At 34.7% G+C, this 19,095-nt stretch overlaps 1 protein-coding gene across 2 annotated transcripts; it reads right to left on the bottom strand.

The window, feature by feature from the left end:
* Positions 1-14,258: 14,258 nt before the first annotated feature.
* On the bottom strand, positions 14,259-19,094 carry LOC109004537 (sugar transporter ERD6-like 5). 2 transcript variants are annotated; one of them, XM_018983111.2, is made up of 18 exons: positions 18,834-19,094; positions 18,272-18,334; positions 17,663-17,752; positions 17,499-17,558; positions 16,967-17,032; positions 16,823-16,888; positions 16,668-16,743; positions 16,518-16,582; positions 16,211-16,303; positions 15,981-16,061; positions 15,810-15,894; positions 15,688-15,731; positions 15,545-15,607; positions 15,413-15,472; positions 15,269-15,322; positions 14,813-14,872; positions 14,582-14,696; positions 14,259-14,472 (listed from the first exon to the last, which is right to left on the bottom strand). In XM_018983111.2, the coding sequence occupies exons 1-18, from the start codon at positions 19,008-19,010 to the stop codon at positions 14,342-14,344; spliced, it is 1,449 nt and encodes a 482-aa protein (XP_018838656.1). In that variant the 5' UTR covers positions 19,011-19,094; the 3' UTR covers positions 14,259-14,341. The 2 variants fall into 2 exon arrangements, with proteins under 2 accessions (XP_018838656.1, XP_035549172.1); XM_035693279.1 differs by lacking the exons at positions 15,688-15,731; positions 15,810-15,894.
* Between the last annotated feature and the right edge of the window lies 1 nt (position 19,095).

Raw genomic sequence — 19,095 nt, forward strand, 5'->3', positions numbered from 1 at the left:
GGTCGAAGGCGCAGCTTTGTTATAAGCAGGTATGGGCAGAGCTTGCGCTAGGTTTTGGGTTGCGATTGGGTATAAGGTTTTTGAATGGGTTGGGGGACGGCCCCAGCCCGCTGGATGGCTTGCTGATTTTGGGTGCTCTGTTGTCTCTATCCATTCTATTGTGCTTGAACTGCATTAATTTGATCCGGAGTGAGAAAGGAGCATCGATCGAGCACCCTGAATAAATAAGAAATGGACAACAGAGGGAATCAATGATTCTTATTCAACCAAGTTGAAGCTAGCAACATGTCAATTACACACCGGAGGTTGGTAAGAATTGGGGGACAATGCCCCCCTAACCTAAGTGGGCCTACCAATGAAGCAACTGGTACTTAATCAGGTGGGGGAGGTTTGGTTTCGTGCAATGCCCTCGCAGCAGGAAGAGGCAGTTGTCATTTGAAAGGAAACGCCCGTAATCAATTTATTTTTTATTTTTTGTAGGAGTTCTGGCAACTATTTGTCTCTAAAATACATTCTAATTATCAATTAATACATCAGTTTTTACAAGTAAAATACATGAGAAATTTCAAATAACCATACATTATGATTCTTATTTTTGAAAAAACAAATCAGATGTTATAGAGTTCTTTTCCTCTCGAGCTAGGCACCTAAAAGTGGAAGGAAACTTATTGACCATAGATGCACTTTATTTTATGGGATAACTTGAATAGGGAAGCCTCACTAAGAATGAAGAAGAATGAAGAGGATCTCTCATTCCTTTACCCGTCTATCAAAGACTTTCGTTTACCTAATTCTCTTCCAATTGTGCTCAACCTCTTTGACTCTCCTTTCTCCATCCCTTTCTTTGTCTACCACCCTTTCCAAACCAGAGAGCCCCTAGCCAACTGGTGAATATGATATGGCCATCTTTGTCCCCTTCGAAAGTCACCCCGCTCATACCTTAGGTCCTTGCTTTTAAGAAAGCCCTGTCTCGAATCTCATACATCAAGTCTTCTCTCAATATCCCGGAGAAACCATTTTTTTCAACCTTCAAGCTCCAAACTAGACCAAGTGCCACATCTTACATAGTGAGATGAAAGTGAAATGGTGATATGGTGTAATAGCATTTCACTATGGAATCCTCTCACAATCGATTAATCATGCAATCTGATCAATGAATTGCTTCAACCGACTTCACGATGGCCAACCAAGGGACCATCAATTACTTGTTACTATTGCTCGATTAGGTTTCAATATCTATGCTGTATATAATGTTTTGGGGTGTTTGTTGGGACCCCACCCCTCCTCTTATATATATACTATATATATTATATACATATATATATATATATATTAATGACGTTTATCTTGCTCATAAAAAATAAATAATAAAGAAAATTGCAGTCGATACTATTATGGGTTCGAGTATATGTCCTATAGGGCCTGTCATATGGTAGAAATGGACATTCTGGCCAGGGTTCAGGCCATGTCGATCCCTTTAAAGACTTCAGGTTGGAGCCCTTTATGAAGGCCTAGGGGCTGCGAGCGCCTCAAAGGATTTGGGCCGTGTACCCCTTTTTAAGATTAGTGGGACATAAACTCTTGTAGGCGTTCAACTTCAAGCAGGACTTTAAGCCGTGGGCCTTTTACTGAGTCATGGGCCTGCCACAAATTACTAGGTTAGATACTAAACAAGTAATTATTAAGGAGTTTCGAGAATAAATGACTATAATATTTACATGTTATTATAAAATATTATGTCAATTTAAATTGATTCGTATATAAATAATTATAATTACATTAATTATACAACATGTTGGGATAGAATAAAAGTATCGAGTTATCCACATAAAAGTATCGAGTTATATATGATGGGATATGAGTTATGGTTCACTGATCTATTTCTTTCTATTTAATTTATAGTATTTCTTTAGTATTTAATAAAATATTGTGGAATTTCTTTCATATGCAAGTAGTGGATAATGACACTATATATATACAAACCGTGTGCGATATATATATATATATATTATATATATATATACACACGAGAAATTCTATTTGTAATTCTCACTCTGGGACTGCATGAGCAAATCATTCATTAAATAGAAAAAAAATACTATTTTAAGAAAAATATTATTGTAATTTTAAAAAAAAATTAAAGATAAAATTAACTGAACTTACATCAACAATCTTTAAATGGAGACTGTACGTAATATTATTATATATATATATATATATAGTGACATGAGATGATCAAATAAAGCAAGGATTGAGCTGGATGCAGGTGTTTGTGAACACTGAACATTAATTATATATATAACATGCATGGACCGTCAAGCTGTCGTTGATATATATATAGTGGTTGCGAACCTCAAATTAAAGAAATTAAGAAAGCTAGCTAGCCGATCGAATAATATAAGAAAAAAGGTACGTACGTATACGTAGCAAAGATTATCATGCCTGCAAGCTACCCCACAAAAGCAATTGACCCAGAAATTGCGGATGGCAATGCCCGACTCGATCGTTCTCCACGTTAATTTTCCATCTTCTGGTGCGCGCGCAGACGTTTTTTGAAGAATGTGATGGCAGTGGCAGCCAGCTGGTCGTAATTGTCTTCAACGCAAGTTGATCTGCATATATATCTGCAAGGCATCTTTCGACAAAGACCAGTACTCCATGCACCATATCTATATATAATATATATATACTGGCAGTGAATTCACGTGCGATGCACGTTTGTCCTGTATTAAATTATTTTAAAATATAAACATCTAGTGTAAAAGAAGAGAATTTAATGATAAGGTCTATAAAGATAATATAACTAATTGTTTAAGCAAACTATAATTGTTTAACGTCTCTGATAATAGATTTAAACAAACTATACGTTTAAACAAGTCTGGAAAGTAAATATTACATAATTGTTTCTTTCGTTACTGAAAGTAAAGTCTGAAACGACTAAATATTACATAAGTGTTTCTTTTGTTACTAAAAGTAAAGTTTGCAGGATTTAAAGTGGTGTGTTCTCCTCATTCACAGCATTTATGGAGAGAACATTGAAGTTTTTGTGACGTTATTTTTTGAGTTGATCTAAATCTGCACTCAATTGTATGATCTATTTTTTGGTTGAACATAATTTTGCAATATTTTAGATGTACGGTAAATGTTCCTGTATGATAAATAAATATAATGTAAAAGATACTTTTAATAACTTCCTATTTGAATATCTAAGATTAAATGTTTTTAAAATTCAACATATAAATAATTTTTTGTATTATTAATTGATGATATATATGTCATATAATTTGATTCATAAAATTTAAATTTTAAAAATTTATTTTTTAAATTAAATTATGTCACGTAAATAATATATAGTGTAAAGACCTTCAAATAAAATTATTCAAATTTTTTATAAAAGAAGCAAACTTATAGTTTAAAGTCAATTAAGACAGGTGGAAGTAATTGAATAAAATATTATTAGTGAATGTTTTAAACAATTTTATTTCATTAAATAAAATATAGTATTATTTTTATATGATTTATTTTAGCATATGTTTGGATGTAAATATGAGATGAGATCCTTTTTTTTTTTGGAAGATAAATGTAGTAGATTCTCTTTTATATAAAAGTTGCTACATTTGCAAAAGATTCTAGATGATCTACAGTGGAAGATTTCAGGAAAAATCTTCTTAAAACGTAGTATTATTTTTAAACTAATTCGAAATTATAATTTAAACCAGCTCAAAGTCCATGTAGAATAATTATTGAATAAATGACATTAAATAATTGACTTAAAAAATTCTAAAATCAGAGAAGCAAAATAAATTATTTCAGTTATTAATTCACAGTATGAAACTAAAAAGTTAAAGGATCCATACTTTTGATACTTTTATAAGTAGCTAGTTGTTGGGATATCTTGTTTCCACTTTCAACTTCACGGAGCTCAACCTATGTAAAAAATTCAACAATGTAATATTCTAGTAAGGACAAAAGTAAAGTTGTAAAGAAAAAAAAAATTTACTATTATTTAATATTTTCAGATGGGAAATTGTAGAATAATGGAACATATAAATATTTTTTTAAGTGATTTTGTAGGAAAAAAATTTTCTTCCTAAACTTTCTCTCTCTCCTAAGCGATTCGGGAGCACAGCTAGTTCTCCTCCAGCGTAGCCCGGCGCCGCCGAGCCCCGGCCATGATCACCGCCACCACCGGCATGTTCCCCTCACGCCGACGAGCATCCCTGGCACCACCAATATTCCCCACGCGCAGCCATGGCTCTCCTCCGTGAAAAGAGAACCGAAATGGGTTTCTCCCATTTATGTGATTTTGCGCCGCCGTACGCGGCCACCGAAGGTCACGACCACCACTGAGGAGTCCCCCTCAAGGCGGCGACCATCCCACCCACCTTCGAAGTCCCCCACGCGCAACGCTCCATCTCCCCCACGGACACCGAACCGAAATGGGTTTCACCCATTTGTGGCATGTTACGCCGCCGTACGCGGCCACCGAACCTCACGACCACCACCGAGGAGTCCCCCTCAAGGCGGCGACCATCGCACCCACGTTCGAAGTCCCCCACGCGCAGCCCTCCGTCTCCCCCACGGAAACCGAACGGAAATGGGTTTCACCCATTTGTTTCACCGAATATGCGGCCGTAGGCAGCCCCCCAAGCCACCACACCTCCACCAGTTGACACCGACGACAACCTCTAGGAGACCCAGCCACCACGAGGTTCCGTTTGCCTCTCCGTCGCACACGGAGAAACAGAAAAAAAAAAAAACAAGATGCAGAAGTTAGAGGTGAAATTAGAAGAGAACTGCGTACCAACGGCGAGAAGAAATCTCAAGAGCACGGGAAATTTTTTTCTTCCTTGAGTTGAGTTTGAGAATTGTTCTTTAAATCTGAATTTTGAGTGTGTAGATCAGATATTTCATCTGTTGTATGTAAAGATCAGATATTTTACATGCATCTGTTGTATGTAAAGATTAGATATTTTAAGTGTGTAAATCATGCTAACTGAACGAAGAAGAAGAGTAAAATTGTAACTGAATTTCAGAAGGCAATAAGAAAAAGCAACGAGAAAAAAAAAGGGTACTGGACGGAAGTACTATTCACTACTGTTGATCTTATACATGTTTTTAAGTATTAGGAAGATATATATATATATAATTATACTAAATGGAGAATGATATAATTATTTTCTTTGATATATATAATTTGTAATTATACTCAAGTGTGCAATATATATTATAAAAAATATTATTTGTACTTATAATTTTACTTACCGTGCTAACGTGTGATCAGCTATTGAAAATTATAATGAGAAATTTAAAATTTAAATTAAAAAAATATTAATAAAATAGAATTGTTATTCAATACGTATACGTACATTAGCACTGCTCATGTATTATTAATTTATTATCCCAGCTAGCAGCGCTCAAACAACGTACGCGTAGTTGATGATATGTCCGAGTCATGGCCTGTTGGGCTTCGTACGTCCGCGCGAGCGCGCAGGATCCTCCCTGCTGTACGCCGTTGACGTACGTCCTTTGTTTCCCTTAATTATTTACTTTTATGTCACTTCGAAAGTCCTTCTCCAGACCTTTTTGAGTTGACTTGTAATTTACATGATCATGATCAGCTCAAAAGCTCATCATCATTGATTTTATAATCATAACAATTCCACCCAATTTTTTTATTGGGATAAAACTCAAAATCCTTTCTCATGTCTGCTTCCCTTAGAGCATTCTCATTGGATTAGTTAAAAGTTAAATTTAATGAGAATCTAACTATTAGGTCAATAAATTACTCACATTGAATTAGATATTTGGAATATAACTACAGTAATATCCAAGCTAATTTCTAAATTTGAAACACACTATTCATTCATCAAATCATTTTTATATTATTTCTTTCTCTCTCCTTTTAATATCAATTATTTCTCTCTCCATTTTAAATGACAATTAAAAAAATATAATTAGAATACAATTACTAATTAATATATAATATTATGAATAGTAAAATATGATAAAATAAAATAAATTTATAATTAAAAAAATTTAAAAAATTTCAAAATTATTAATTACTCATTACTATATAATGAATAAATGGATAATCCAATTTGGAGATTTGATGTGAATAGTTAAAGTTAAATTTATCTTATATTATTTTATTATCATATAATGAAAAAATGACTATTCCAATATAAAAACTTATGTGAATGTAATAACTAAATGTTAAATTCATCCATTCATAAAAAATGTACTTTAATTTTAACTAATCCAATGAGAGTGCTCTTAGATCACAAGAATCATCATGAGGCTAACCTAAAGCCAGGTCACACAAACAAACATATCCAAAGATTTTCTTTCCAACAATCTTGCAGAAGAATTTGTTCTTAATTTAAAATGGTACGTACATGCATGTCTCTAATTTTCACAAGAATCTGATGGTGGCAGCTGCTGGTTTAATTTCTTTAATGGCTTTGATGGAAAGATGAAAGTGGAAGTGTACGTGTACGTGTACGTTCTGATGTAACAGAAACCTTCTAAATTTAGCACTCTGACTCTATTTATCCGATGACCATACATGCAGAGGCGCCCTTCATCAATACTAGTACTTGCTGTCAATCCCAGAAATTCCACTGTCGAGTAGCATATGTTATCCGAAGAGTAATGCTATACAGCATCCACTGTAGTAGTGGTGCACACAATGCACACACTACGTGGATGCCTCCCATCTATTTATTTTTTATTTTTTCTTTTCTTTTCCTTCGGCTTGTTCTCCCGTCTCTCTCTCTCTCATCGTCTCCGCTCTCTCTCGTCTCGCTCTCTCTCTCTCTCCTCTGCGCTCCTCTCTCGTCGTCTCGCTCTCTCTCTCATCTCCACTCTCTCTCTCTCTCATCTCTGCTCTCGGTCTCTCTCTCTCGTCGTCTCGCTCTCTCTCGTCTTGCTCTCTCTCTCATCTCCACTCTCTCTCTCTCATCTCTGCTCTCGGTCTCTCTCTCTCGTCGTCTCTCATCTCTGCTCTCGGTCTCTCTCTCTCTCGTCGTCTCGCTCTCTCTCGGCATCTCGCTTCTCTCTCTCGTCTCGCTCTCTCTCTCATCTCTCGCTCGCTCTCTCTCATCTCTCGCTCGTTCTCTCTCTCATCTCCGCTCTCTCTCTCTCATCTCTCATCTGCGCTCTCTCTCTTCTCTCTCTGCTCTCTCTCACTCGTTCTCTCTCTCATCTCCGCTCGTTCTCTCTCTCTCTCATCTCTCATCCGTGCTCTCTCTCTCATCTGTGCTCTCTCGTTTTTCCTCTCAAATATGTGGTGTATGTTTTGATACCTAATGAGTGTAAAATTGGCTTCTACAAACAGTGGCTTTCATATATCATTTTTCATGTTATCCACATGCACCAAATTCTAGCTGGGACGCATCAAACATGTCTGGCTGCTAAATTTAGCAGACAACACAAAAATTGCAGAAAATTGCAAACAGGTTCTAAAAGAAGGGCATGACACAAACGTATAACATCTTAATTAATTCGTAATTGCCTCATCCAGTTGTCACACAATGCTGCCTCCACACATGCAAGTTATGGTGGTGATGATGATGATCATGGTGGGTCATTAACTCGTGACACCACCTGAACCCCTCACCACTCACCGGAAACTCCCACTCCTCAACCGCGCTCTCTTTTTCCCTGTCTTCTTCAACGTCCCCATTTACTTTTTGTTGTAGTAATACTTCTTCTACTTCTCCTATTTGCTTTTCTTCAGCTTGCTCTTCTTCTTTTTCTACTAATACTGCTTTTTCCTTCTCTTTTTCTTCTTTATCTTGTTCTCGCTCTATTTCTTCATCTACTACGTCCTCCTCCTCCTCCTCCTCTTCTTCTACGGAGTCTAGGATATCGTCGTCTCTAATGAGGTGGAGTCTCAACCGTCCGTCTTCTCTTGAAGCCAGGAGAATCTCGGTTCTCTCGATCCTCACCTCGGTGAGCTCAAGCCGCCCGTCCTTCCTTACCGCACGGAGAAAGAAATTCCGCTGGCCGTTCGGTCTCAACGACGAAAGAGGCGGTGGAAACTTCTTGACTTCCCGGCCACCCTCTTTCTTCCATTTCATTTTCTTCGTCGTACTCCTTTGAAACCTATCACGATTACCATCATTCTGATCAAGCATCGCCTCCTCAATCTTGTCGTCAAACCGTCTCTCGTCGGAGCTCTCAAACCCAAGACTTTCAGTGCACGACATCAACCCGTCCACTCCGCCTCCCATATCATCGATAAAACCCATCCCGCCAGGGTCTTTTCTGGGAGGCGTAGTAAAAATATAATCAGAAGAAGAAGGCGGGGGAGATTTAACCGTCGACGGAGATTCAATAACGTTGGGCAAACGTTGGATATCACCGTCGATTGCACTGATTAAACCTAACCCTCCCCCCGTAAGGGAAGAAGAAATATGGTACTGGCCGTGGTGGTAGGCGGGTTGACATCCGAAAGGGAGTTTGTCGGTGTTGGTGGTAGAAGTAGTGGTGTCTATGGAGGTGGTGAGGCCAAGAAAAGAGTAGTGAAAGCTCTTTCTGCAAAAGCTCATAATCATAGCTAGTAATTTGAAGTTATAACAAGATTATAAAGGATATAATTACAAAGAAATAGATCAGAGAGACAAATTTAATGGAATAAAGGGAAAGATTAGAAGAAAGCTCATGAAAAATGGTCTTGCTTTTTCTTTGGGTTGGAGAAAGTTGGGAGAAGGGATGAGGGTATTAATAATATCCTCACGCCAGAGAGAGAGAGGGTATGGTGAAGGAAATGCCACCGAGACGAAAAGGTTTGTGGAAAATGAGCTGGAGCGAAAGAGAAAACGGTGCCGGGTCCCATGCATGCACGAAAGACGACCGGCAGAGAGACTTGGCTCAGATCACCCGCCCTTTTTTTTTTTCCTTTTTTTTATTAGTTTCATGTGATCTACTTTAAATTAAAATGCATATTGAGGGAATTAAATTGGCTGGCATGCTTAACTATATATATATATATAATGGTAATTAGTTGGTAATTAAAGCCGTGTTCATGCAAGAAAACGAATTAATTAATATTAATTAGGAAGTTATACTAAATTAAAAGCTAGCTAGCTGGAAAGCTGAAATCTGCTAATTAAGTACACCTTACAATAATTTGTTGAGTCATCATGTCTAGCCTCTTCGAGGATAGCTAGATAAGGAAGTACTGTCATATGACTCATATCGGCAGCTTGCTTGGTAGCTATCTAGCTGGGATGCTGGGAGAAATATTTTAATTAGTTAATATAAAAATAAATTTATAAAGTGACTAATTTAATACGATATTTTAAATTATAAAATTATTTTTATAATAAAATAAATTTCACATGATCAATTTATAAATTTATAATTTTTATATAATTTATTTGTATCTATAATAATTTTTTAAATAAAAGAGTCAAAATTTAATTAATTGTTTTCTTAAAAAGATTAGATCGATCCAGTTAGCTAGTTACAAAAGTACGTAGTACCATGCAGCTCGAAGAGACATAAATCAAAACTGCATGTTAGCTGAGTACTCTTTGTTCATGGGTTATGATTTAAGGTGGGATTTCTCATGCATGGGGTACATGAATTGGATTTGATATTTTCTGGCGCAGGAGTTATATATATATGGATATTCTGGGAACATGCTAGCTGCAGATCATAGAGATCAAGAAGAATCTCCAAAAGATATATATGTAGCATGAAAACTTATCCATATAACAGATAAATCAAAGGGTCTATGACCATTAAACAACCCACGTATGCTCTTAAGGCGCTTGTACATGTTCCATACACTTCTAGCTAGCTCTACTACCAGAAAAATGAATATTTACAATGAAAATGATTATTTATAACGAAAATAGATTAATTTTGATAAGAAATAATCATTTTTATAGAAAATAATTGATTACAAATGAGTAATTTTCTTGTAGTATGTAGCTATATATTTCCATATGATATTTTATTACAACATCCTAGTAAAATATGGGGCTTGGAGTCTTCGGCCTTCTACTTCTAATTATTATCTCTAGAGATTAATCATGTTGTACTTATAATTAACTTATTACCTTTTAACATTAATCATCTTAAACGATTTTTAGGTTTTTTGAAATGGATTTAATTAATTAGAAAGTTTGCTACATGATTAACTTGGATCGATATAATATACGTTGATGTGATTGCTCGATCAATACTTTTTTATATAATTTAAGGTGTCTGAATTGAAATTAGATGAGTTAAGATGAAAATTAAATAAAATATTATTAGAATATTATTTTTTAATATTATTATTGTTTTAAAATTTAAAAAATTTAAATTATTTATTATATTTTGTGTGAAAATTTAAAAAAATTACAATAATTAGATTAGATAAATTTGAGAAATCTAAACAGGACCTTAATTGAGTGCAGTTAGATCAGTATATCTCATAATATATAAAAAATGATAAAGTTATTATTATTACATAACTTTGGAGTGGTTTGGATTCAGAGATAACTTAAGATGGGTTAAGATAGTTTGTGAATAGTAGAATAAAAGTTAAATTATTTATTATATTTTGTATGAGGATTTGGGAAAGCTGTTTTTGAATTTGAAAAAATTGAATTGTTTATTATATTTTATGTGAAAATTTAAAAAGATTGTAATGATGAGTTAAGACGAGTTAAAGTGAGTTTTGAATGCAAACGAGGCCATACAACTATTTAATAAATATATTAATTTCTTTTTTAAAAAAAGTTACTATTGACTTTGACTTCAATATGTCTGAGTTTAAAAAAAAATATATATATATATATTATTTTATGATAGAGTTAGGAAATAATTGTGCATTAATTGTAAGAATATCAAGTATCAACCCTCTTCACATGAATCCTTTCAAAAGTTAATGGCATTCTATTGATATGAACTCCAATTAATATATAATAATGTCTGATGTTTCTTGTCATAGACAACGTCCTAATTGCGTGCATGCTTCCAACACTTGACATGATTTCAATATTATATATTATAAAATAACACATGAAGAAATTAATACAAGCTTCATGATTAACAATGGATCAAGCATGGGTACTCTTATTTTTTTATTTTTTATTTTTTTTCCTAATCATACTCTTATCTTTCGATCGGCAGCATATATATATGATCTTTTTATTATTATAGCCAATTAATTAGTAGCCGTCCACGGCACGCACATGATGCATGCAGGCTGCATCTCACATTAACAGAACTAATCGTATCAATGTATATTAATTTATACAAATATCCACCACCTTGATCAAAATTACTCGACTGCCTCATATATTATTATTATTATTATAAGAGCTATTTTGGAATTATTTATACATACACAATTATAATTCCCACTGTAATATTTTTATAAGTTGGTGCATGATGTAGTCAACGTCGTTTTATAAAAGAAAAATAATTTATACAGTTTTAAAGTATGTAAATACTCTAACACATTTAAAAAAAAAAAGTACGAAAAATTAATATATGAACAACGTGAAAATGTTAAAAAAATCAATTTTTTTTATAATAGACTCCACTTTTTTCAAAAGAAGTGTACAAAACTTACACATCAATTATATCTATCATTATTTAATTGAAAACTATTATTCATTATTCTTTCATTATGTTTTGATATGATATCAAATTATTAATTTCTTTATATTATCTTTCACAATCTTATAAATCATTTGATTTTAGCCCTAGGAGAAGATAAAAGATATATAATGGTTTAAAAGTTAAAACTCTTACTAATACTATTTTTCAAACTATTAATATATATATTGATAGGTCACAACCTAATTAGAGTAGTGTTACATGTATTTACAATTTTACTTACAAAAAATTTATAAAAACTCATTTTGTCAGTTTCCTTTTAAAATTCAATTTTTATATTTTAAATTTTATAATTTTAAGCACATCAATAACTAACACATGAAGAAATAATTTTTTTTTTTTTGTAAGTTTTTCTTAAATACAATTAGCGTTTTTCACCTAATTAATAACCTATCAACAACAAATCTTTTATCTTATAAATGATCATTTTTTTTTTATATTGAATTTGTGATTCGCTTATCATTCATAAGATTAATTAATTAATTTGTAAATCTTTTAACTTAATTAAATTGACTTTTCTAGCTAAAATAAGCTTTCAATTGTGGATGGGGCTATCATATATGGAGATAATGCTCCATCAATGCGTGGGTAAGGTTTGTTAGAAAATTTGTACCATCTGATCAAAAATCTATCAAAAGAATAAGATTTGTCAATGCCATGTGACCATATACATATATAATGATCATGTGAATGAGATCACGACATCATGATTTGCAAATCATATATGCAACATGTACGTACACATCATATACAGTGCCAGCCAATCCAATCCAATCCAATCCACACGTGAACTTTCCAAGAAAGTGTGCTTGCTTGCTTCCTACCTCATTAACGGTCGTGTAGTTCAGCAGTCCACATCGGCAAGCAGTATCCGTGATTTGGACCGTTGATTTTGCATATCAATATCATTCACTGCTAATTTATGAAAGACCACTGCCACGCACTTCTTATCCTCGGGAGAATCGACTACGTGTTCAGTTCATGTGGAACCACATGGCTTAAGGGATGACAGTACCTTTTTTTCCGCTTCCCAAACCTAGCCAATAGGAAAGAAAGAATCTATTATTAAGGAGAAATGTGAAAGTGTGGTATAATTATTTTAAAAAAATAAATAAATATGAGATTTATATGAAAAAAATAATAATTTTTAATAATATATTCTATTTTTTTTAAAATGACTACACGATACTTATATATTTTACGATTATATATAGTGTTATTCATTATCATATATGTACTAAAATAAAATAAAATAAACTATCAGGAGTGGATTGTGGGGTAGTAAACAGTAACTGATGAGAATAATTATTCATATTACTAATTCAATAGAGGAAAATAAAAACATTTCATCTTATTGTAGTACTTATTACTTATTTGATTTTTTATTACGTACTTTCCCATTTGTTTTCCCTACCACTTAATTATTCTACTATATTATTATTATTATTATTATTATGAGAAATAATACTGGCAGTCGTAAGTATGTAAGCGTCGTACAGCCGCTTTAAAAAAATGAATAAATATGAGACGTACATGAAAATAAATTAATTTTTTAATAGTAGACCCTACTATTTTTCAAAGTGACTGCACGGTATTTACGCATTCTACGACTGTATGTAGTATTACTATATTATTATTATTATTTAGAGCAGTACCATGTTTGTGATACAAAGGCTGAACAAAATATGTCAAACTGAGTTTGAACTTCTTGTCCAAAGATGATCTGTAATGTCCTGATCACAATCATTTAAAGATGCATGTACTACAGACGTGCAAGAGTAAAGCTTTCCATTCTTGCCGGCGGAAGCTATCCGTGAACGAAGACAAGAAGCTGCAAAGCTGGATGGCACAAGTAATAATTAATGACGCTTATGGTGAGACGATTATCGGAAAGTTGGCAGCAGACATATATTGTAGGAGAATGCAGTACTGATTGTGGTACGTAGTCATGGGTAGAAGGTTAGCGAGATTGGCTATACATGACTAGCTAGGATGCTGTGGACAGGATGGACTGAACCATGCACGGTTTTGTGGTGTTGGAAGAGGTACGTACTAATGGTGGAGGGTCATGTGGCTGTGATTCTGCAAGAGATGATCAGAGATGAGAGGGAGAGAATTGTTGATTAGTTTTATGTTGGATTGGAATTTGTGTTGGGATTATCCTTTACGAGGAAATTATAATTAGGTCTGGAGATTTGGTGAACATGTCAATCTTCATGTGGTGTAGTCTTTTTTGAGAAATGATAATTGCAGTCGTGAGTATGTAATCACCGTATAATCGTTTTTAAAAAAATGAATAAAAACGATACTTACATAAAAAGACAATTAATTTTTTCATAGTGGGCGTTACTCTTTTTCAAAACAACTACTCGACACTCGCGCATTCTACAATTATATATAATATTACTAAGTTTTTTTAGAGGGATAGTGCATGTCAGAGACAGGAAGTTAAGTTTAACTTCTTAACGAAATGACCTACCATTCATGCATTATATAAATTAAGCACATTATATCCATGATCAATGCATTCAGGTTTCCCTAATTTTCTTACTTAATTTGCATCATTAATCAGATATAAACCATCAAAATTATATTCTTGACCAACCAGGCACAAGCTAATTAGTCTGTGATTCTCTCTGACTCAAGAAATTCTTTTATTTTCAGTCATTTTGCTTATTCAAACACGGATTGGTGCTGTTGTACAGTCATGCAGAATTTATCTTTTTGCTGAAAATGAATTCATTGATGCCTGAATTTCTTCCAGTGTTCGACCCTTGGTCTCTGGCACCAACTTCGCCACGAACACAACAGTTAAGCCACAGATGCTTGAAAAAATGAAGAATGTTCCTGTCAAAAGTTAATTGAAATTATTAGTAGTACAAACATAAAATAAATAGTAAGAGTGATGAGTAATACTGTAGTTTGTACCCCATACAAACTATATATTAAGCATTACCTGCTGAACTCCAATCCATTAGGAAGTTAAAAGCATATGAGACAATCCAAGAACCTAACCAGCTAACCAATGTCACAAGGCTACCAGCCATACCCTTCATGTTTATGGGAAATATCTGAGGCAAAAACAACTTGTGGTTTCAGTCAACCGTCGGCTCTGATGCCCGAATTGACTTTCATTCCAACTATTTTGATCATAATAGATGATGTAGTAGATTCAAGGTTAATTTACCTCTGACATTATGACCCAAGGTATTCCTCCCATGCCTAATGAGAAAGATCCTGTGTATACCTTATTGCACAACCAAACAGATCAACATAAATTCCAAGTTAATCAATCATGAAATCTCCAAGAATTTGGCTACTCATATGAGGTGTAAGCAAATATTAAAGTGAACTCCAGTCTCCAGGATCATTGGTCACCATAATCAGATTAAAATGAAAATGCAAAAATCTCATACGAAATTATATTAACTTGATAGCAATTTTGAAGTACTCAATCCTTTATGGGCATGACTCTCACTTTCAAAGAGCAAAAAGCATTTCCAAAATGCTAAAGATTGGTCGACCACAACCCACAGGTAATATTTTTTTATAAGTTCGAAGTAATGGGAATTTAGTTAATAACATGACCAAAGTTGGAGACAAAAGCTTTCCACTGTCTTTCCTTTTAGTATAATTGCATTACCAGTACACCAACAAGTGCTGAAATCGGAGTGATCTCTGTCCATTCTTGAAGGTCCTGCACAATGGAAGTTTTATTCTTGCAAGAAAAGCTCAACTAAAATGATGAGATTGAATTCAAGAGAAATAGATTTTATTCAGGCTTCACCTGCAAGACAAAGGACAGCCCCACGAGCAAGCAGCCTAAGCATGTTCCTGCTGCAGAAACCTGCTAACATGTAGGCTTTAGAATTGTTTTTCATTAAATTCCATCGAAGTATAGACTCCTAAACTTTCTTACCAGTAGCAGTGGTCGTCGTCCGGATTTATCCATTAAGACTACACCCAAGGCCGTCATTGGAATCTGTAGAAGACAATCAACATCATCTTAGAAAACATCAAGCATAAAAAAATGTTAGAACTACACTAAAGAGTGTCAATAACCTGAACAGCGACCATTGCTATAGTCCCAAGACTACCCGAAAACCCTGCATTATGTTACTCAAATTACATTTTTCTTCTCACTTCTTAAATTTCGGAAGCACTGAAAAAGATTATATCCCTACCAGCTGATATGAATATAGAACTTGCATAAAATGCAATGCCATTGACCCCTCCAAATTGTTGTAGTACCATGAGACCAACTCCAACCTAACCCCTTTCTTAGGTTAGACATAACAGGATCAAACAAGTTTAAAAAATGAACCATGCTACAAGGCTTAGATTAGAGAGCTTACGATAAGTGAATGAGCATATTGTCGTTGAAATAAGTCGAGAAAACTAGCTTCCGAAAGCTGTTGAAGGGTTTCTGTGTAATCCTATACAGCAATTTGAAAACAAGGTCAACACTAGTTTCTGAGAAAAAGTTTGGGGAAAAATAAAAACTATTTTAGGTTTGTAATTTTGCTACTTAGATTGGAAACAGAGAGTAATTCTCTCATAGCTTTTCACTGAGTTCGAAGCTTACCCTGATCTCAGCAGCTTCCTGTGAGATATCTGCATTCTCCCCCCTGAGTCGCTGAAGAGCAGTTTCACACTCTTTCTCTCGACCAATCTTTGCCTGCAACCAAACGGGATCATCAAGGAAGCATTTCAGCCCATGCTTGCATTTTATTTGCCACCTCCATAACATGTTGAATGACATGTACTCAAGTAAAAAACTGTATAGGAAAAGGCCTTGAATAACAAAACCTTAACTATTTGTTTTTTATTTCAAATTCATTATCTGGAGAGTAACTTGAACCAAACACATTAAAATAGTAACAATAACTTACCAGCCATCTTGGAGACTCTGGAATGAAAAATATACCAAGAAGTTGTACTAGACACGGAATGGTTCCTGAAATAAAGTAAAATAGAAGCACTCTAATTAGGAAACTACCTTCAAATAAAAAGAATACAGTAGAAAGAGCAGAGAAACTTACCAATAAGAGCCAAAGCCCGCCAGTTTACAAAAGCTCCAATTAGATATGTTAATGACACGCCACAACATATCATCAACTGCAGAACAGGCTGTCAGTAGGTGAATAAAAGTTGAATTCACATTGATTTCCAAATCTTTGAGGCTTTTTTGCTCTACCTGATGAACGGTTGTAAACCCTCCTCGAAGATTCTTAGGTGTTATTTCTGCTATATATACAGGTACCTGATTGAAAACCGGAATGCACTTAACTTTATCATGCACATTGATGATATTTATAAGGATTGCAATCCATAGACTTACCACATAAGAAAGAAGTCCCATCCCACAACCAACCAACAGTCTCCCAAGGTCGAGGCACCAATTGACCTTGCAACAACAACAATATATCCAGCATTATGAAGTGAACCTGAGCTATTACATTTGCTTAGTACAAAGTGATTTCTAAAACAACTTCATCGTGCGATTCTTTCTGACCACTTAATGACCATCAAATATTCAGTTATGTAAGAGGAAATACAAAGATGAATAATTCTGATGCTGCCATGGTTATTTCAATATCTTGGTAAAAAGATCTTTCCAAGGTAAAATTTATTGAATTTCAAGCATGTTTAACATAAATTTTTGGAAATTGGAAGCCAAAAAACACAGAGAGAGAGAGAGAGAGAGTTATTTTTCATTCACAGAACTTAGTCCAAGACTACCATTCTACATTTGTTTACATAAGGACACCCATGTCAGCATTAATCATTCTGCTCCGTGACCGTATGGAGTTTCATGAATTGGAAATAACCAAAAGAGAGTTGATGGGGAGGGGGAGGACAGGATTCAAAACCTTAGAGAATACAATGATTAGCCACCCTGCCAGGCAGAGTATCTCTGAAAGGCCCATTGCCTACCTTGCAAAACAGCAAAAAGATAAGAAAAGCTGGTGATATGTTTGGAATTTGAAGCTTAGAAAATGAATGGATTTAATTCCATGGTGATGGAAACACTTACACCGCTTCTGCCTATGTAATCTGCCATTTTGCCACTCACTAATGCACCTATCATTGCTCCAATTGTCAATATTGAACCAAAAAGTGAATACTGCATTACGAACAAAAAATTCCAAGGGCATCACATACAAAAATGTGCAAGGAAATAACCAAAGGATTCAACATAATTGATTTTTCATAAAGCAATTTGGATACAACATTTCACTTAATTGAGGGAGCTCTAATAGTGACTACTCTATAAAGTTTTATTTCTCCAAATCATCAAGTCCTTGACAATAATTTCGACTACCAACTGTACTCTGAGATGTCATTCAGTCAAAATTACGTGCCTTTTAACTTGTTTTTAGCACTTCTCGAGTCACAATGAACTTCTTTTGCCAATTCTCTTATATTGCATCCCAGTTGAAAACTGTTTTTGGAGGTAGAGGCATAAATAGAACAATTCACATGAATATTAATGATATGTATCAATGGAAAAGTACTAAAAGTAAGGCAAGCGTCATATTCATAGCAGAATCAGTTACTTTTTGAGGAAGGCGGTTCAAATGCTTACAAATTCTCTGGCAATATCATTGCCAGAGTAAAAGAGCGCTTATAATATTACACTCACCTCTGCCACAGTCAGGCCCTGCTCATCCATGATTCCAGACTGAGCAGGTGATGAATATCCCACCTGAAAAATCAATTATATAAAACTATCTATTCAGTACTCAGCATATCTAACTCTAGGAACCCCATATTGAGATGGCCACTGATGTCTCACTATCTTTTAGCACAAAAGACTTTCCATTAACGAATCTACAACCGAATCATTCAGCTGCAATTTTTTTTTTCTTTGTGAGGACATGTGTGAATGTTAAATCCTCGAGGAAAAATAAAGTGAGTACTTGGTATATACTTTGTCCAAACTACGGCTAAGCTTTTGGGTTGACGAGGTAATGCCCCCTTCACTTGGGTGAGCATCTTGAGCTTCATGTTTTGGTATGGTTCTCTTGAGGGTGTGAATATTGGGTTTATTAAATGAGGGTGTGTTGCAAAATTAGAAATCGAAAAGAAAGATCATGTCCTGAAATATTTACCAGATAACTCTATTAACTCTACATTTCATAGAAAAATGCATGAACTTCCACTGCTCCTGTCTGATCACAAGCGCCAAAAGGAAGAGAACTTACAGCTGATCCAAAAACATAGGAACCGGAGACAGCAACCAGAGTACTAAACACAATAACGCCTGTGGCCGAAGAGCCACCACTGTGCCCACCGCCACCACCACTGGCGCATGCTCCATCGTTTTTCTTGGCAACTAGAGGACTTGAAAGTTCTCCTCCTTCTATGCTTTCTCTGCCCATATCGTATATTTCTTGGTCGGCAAAGAAATGTCTCGAATTGAAAGGGAGATTTTTTTTTTTTTTTTTGGTGTGTTAATGGATGAAG

This window comes from Juglans regia, chromosome 8 (assembly GCF_001411555.2).
Source record: "Juglans regia cultivar Chandler chromosome 8, Walnut 2.0, whole genome shotgun sequence".
NCBI classification, from domain to species: Eukaryota; Viridiplantae; Streptophyta; class Magnoliopsida; order Fagales; family Juglandaceae; genus Juglans; species Juglans regia.

Coding starts and splice junctions, on each gene's coding strand:
- LOC109004537 (XM_018983111.2), bottom strand. CDS start 19,010: ATGGGCAGAGAAAGCATAGAAGGAGGAGAACTTTCAAGTCCTCTAGTT. Junction 18,335..18,833: donor CCTATGTTTTTGGATCAGCT/GTAAGTTCTCTT, acceptor TTGATTTTTCAG/GTGGGATATTCATCACCTGC. Junction 14,697..14,812: donor CTTGGGTCATAATGTCAGAG/GTAAATTAACCT, acceptor TTTTTGCCTCAG/ATATTTCCCATAAACATGAA.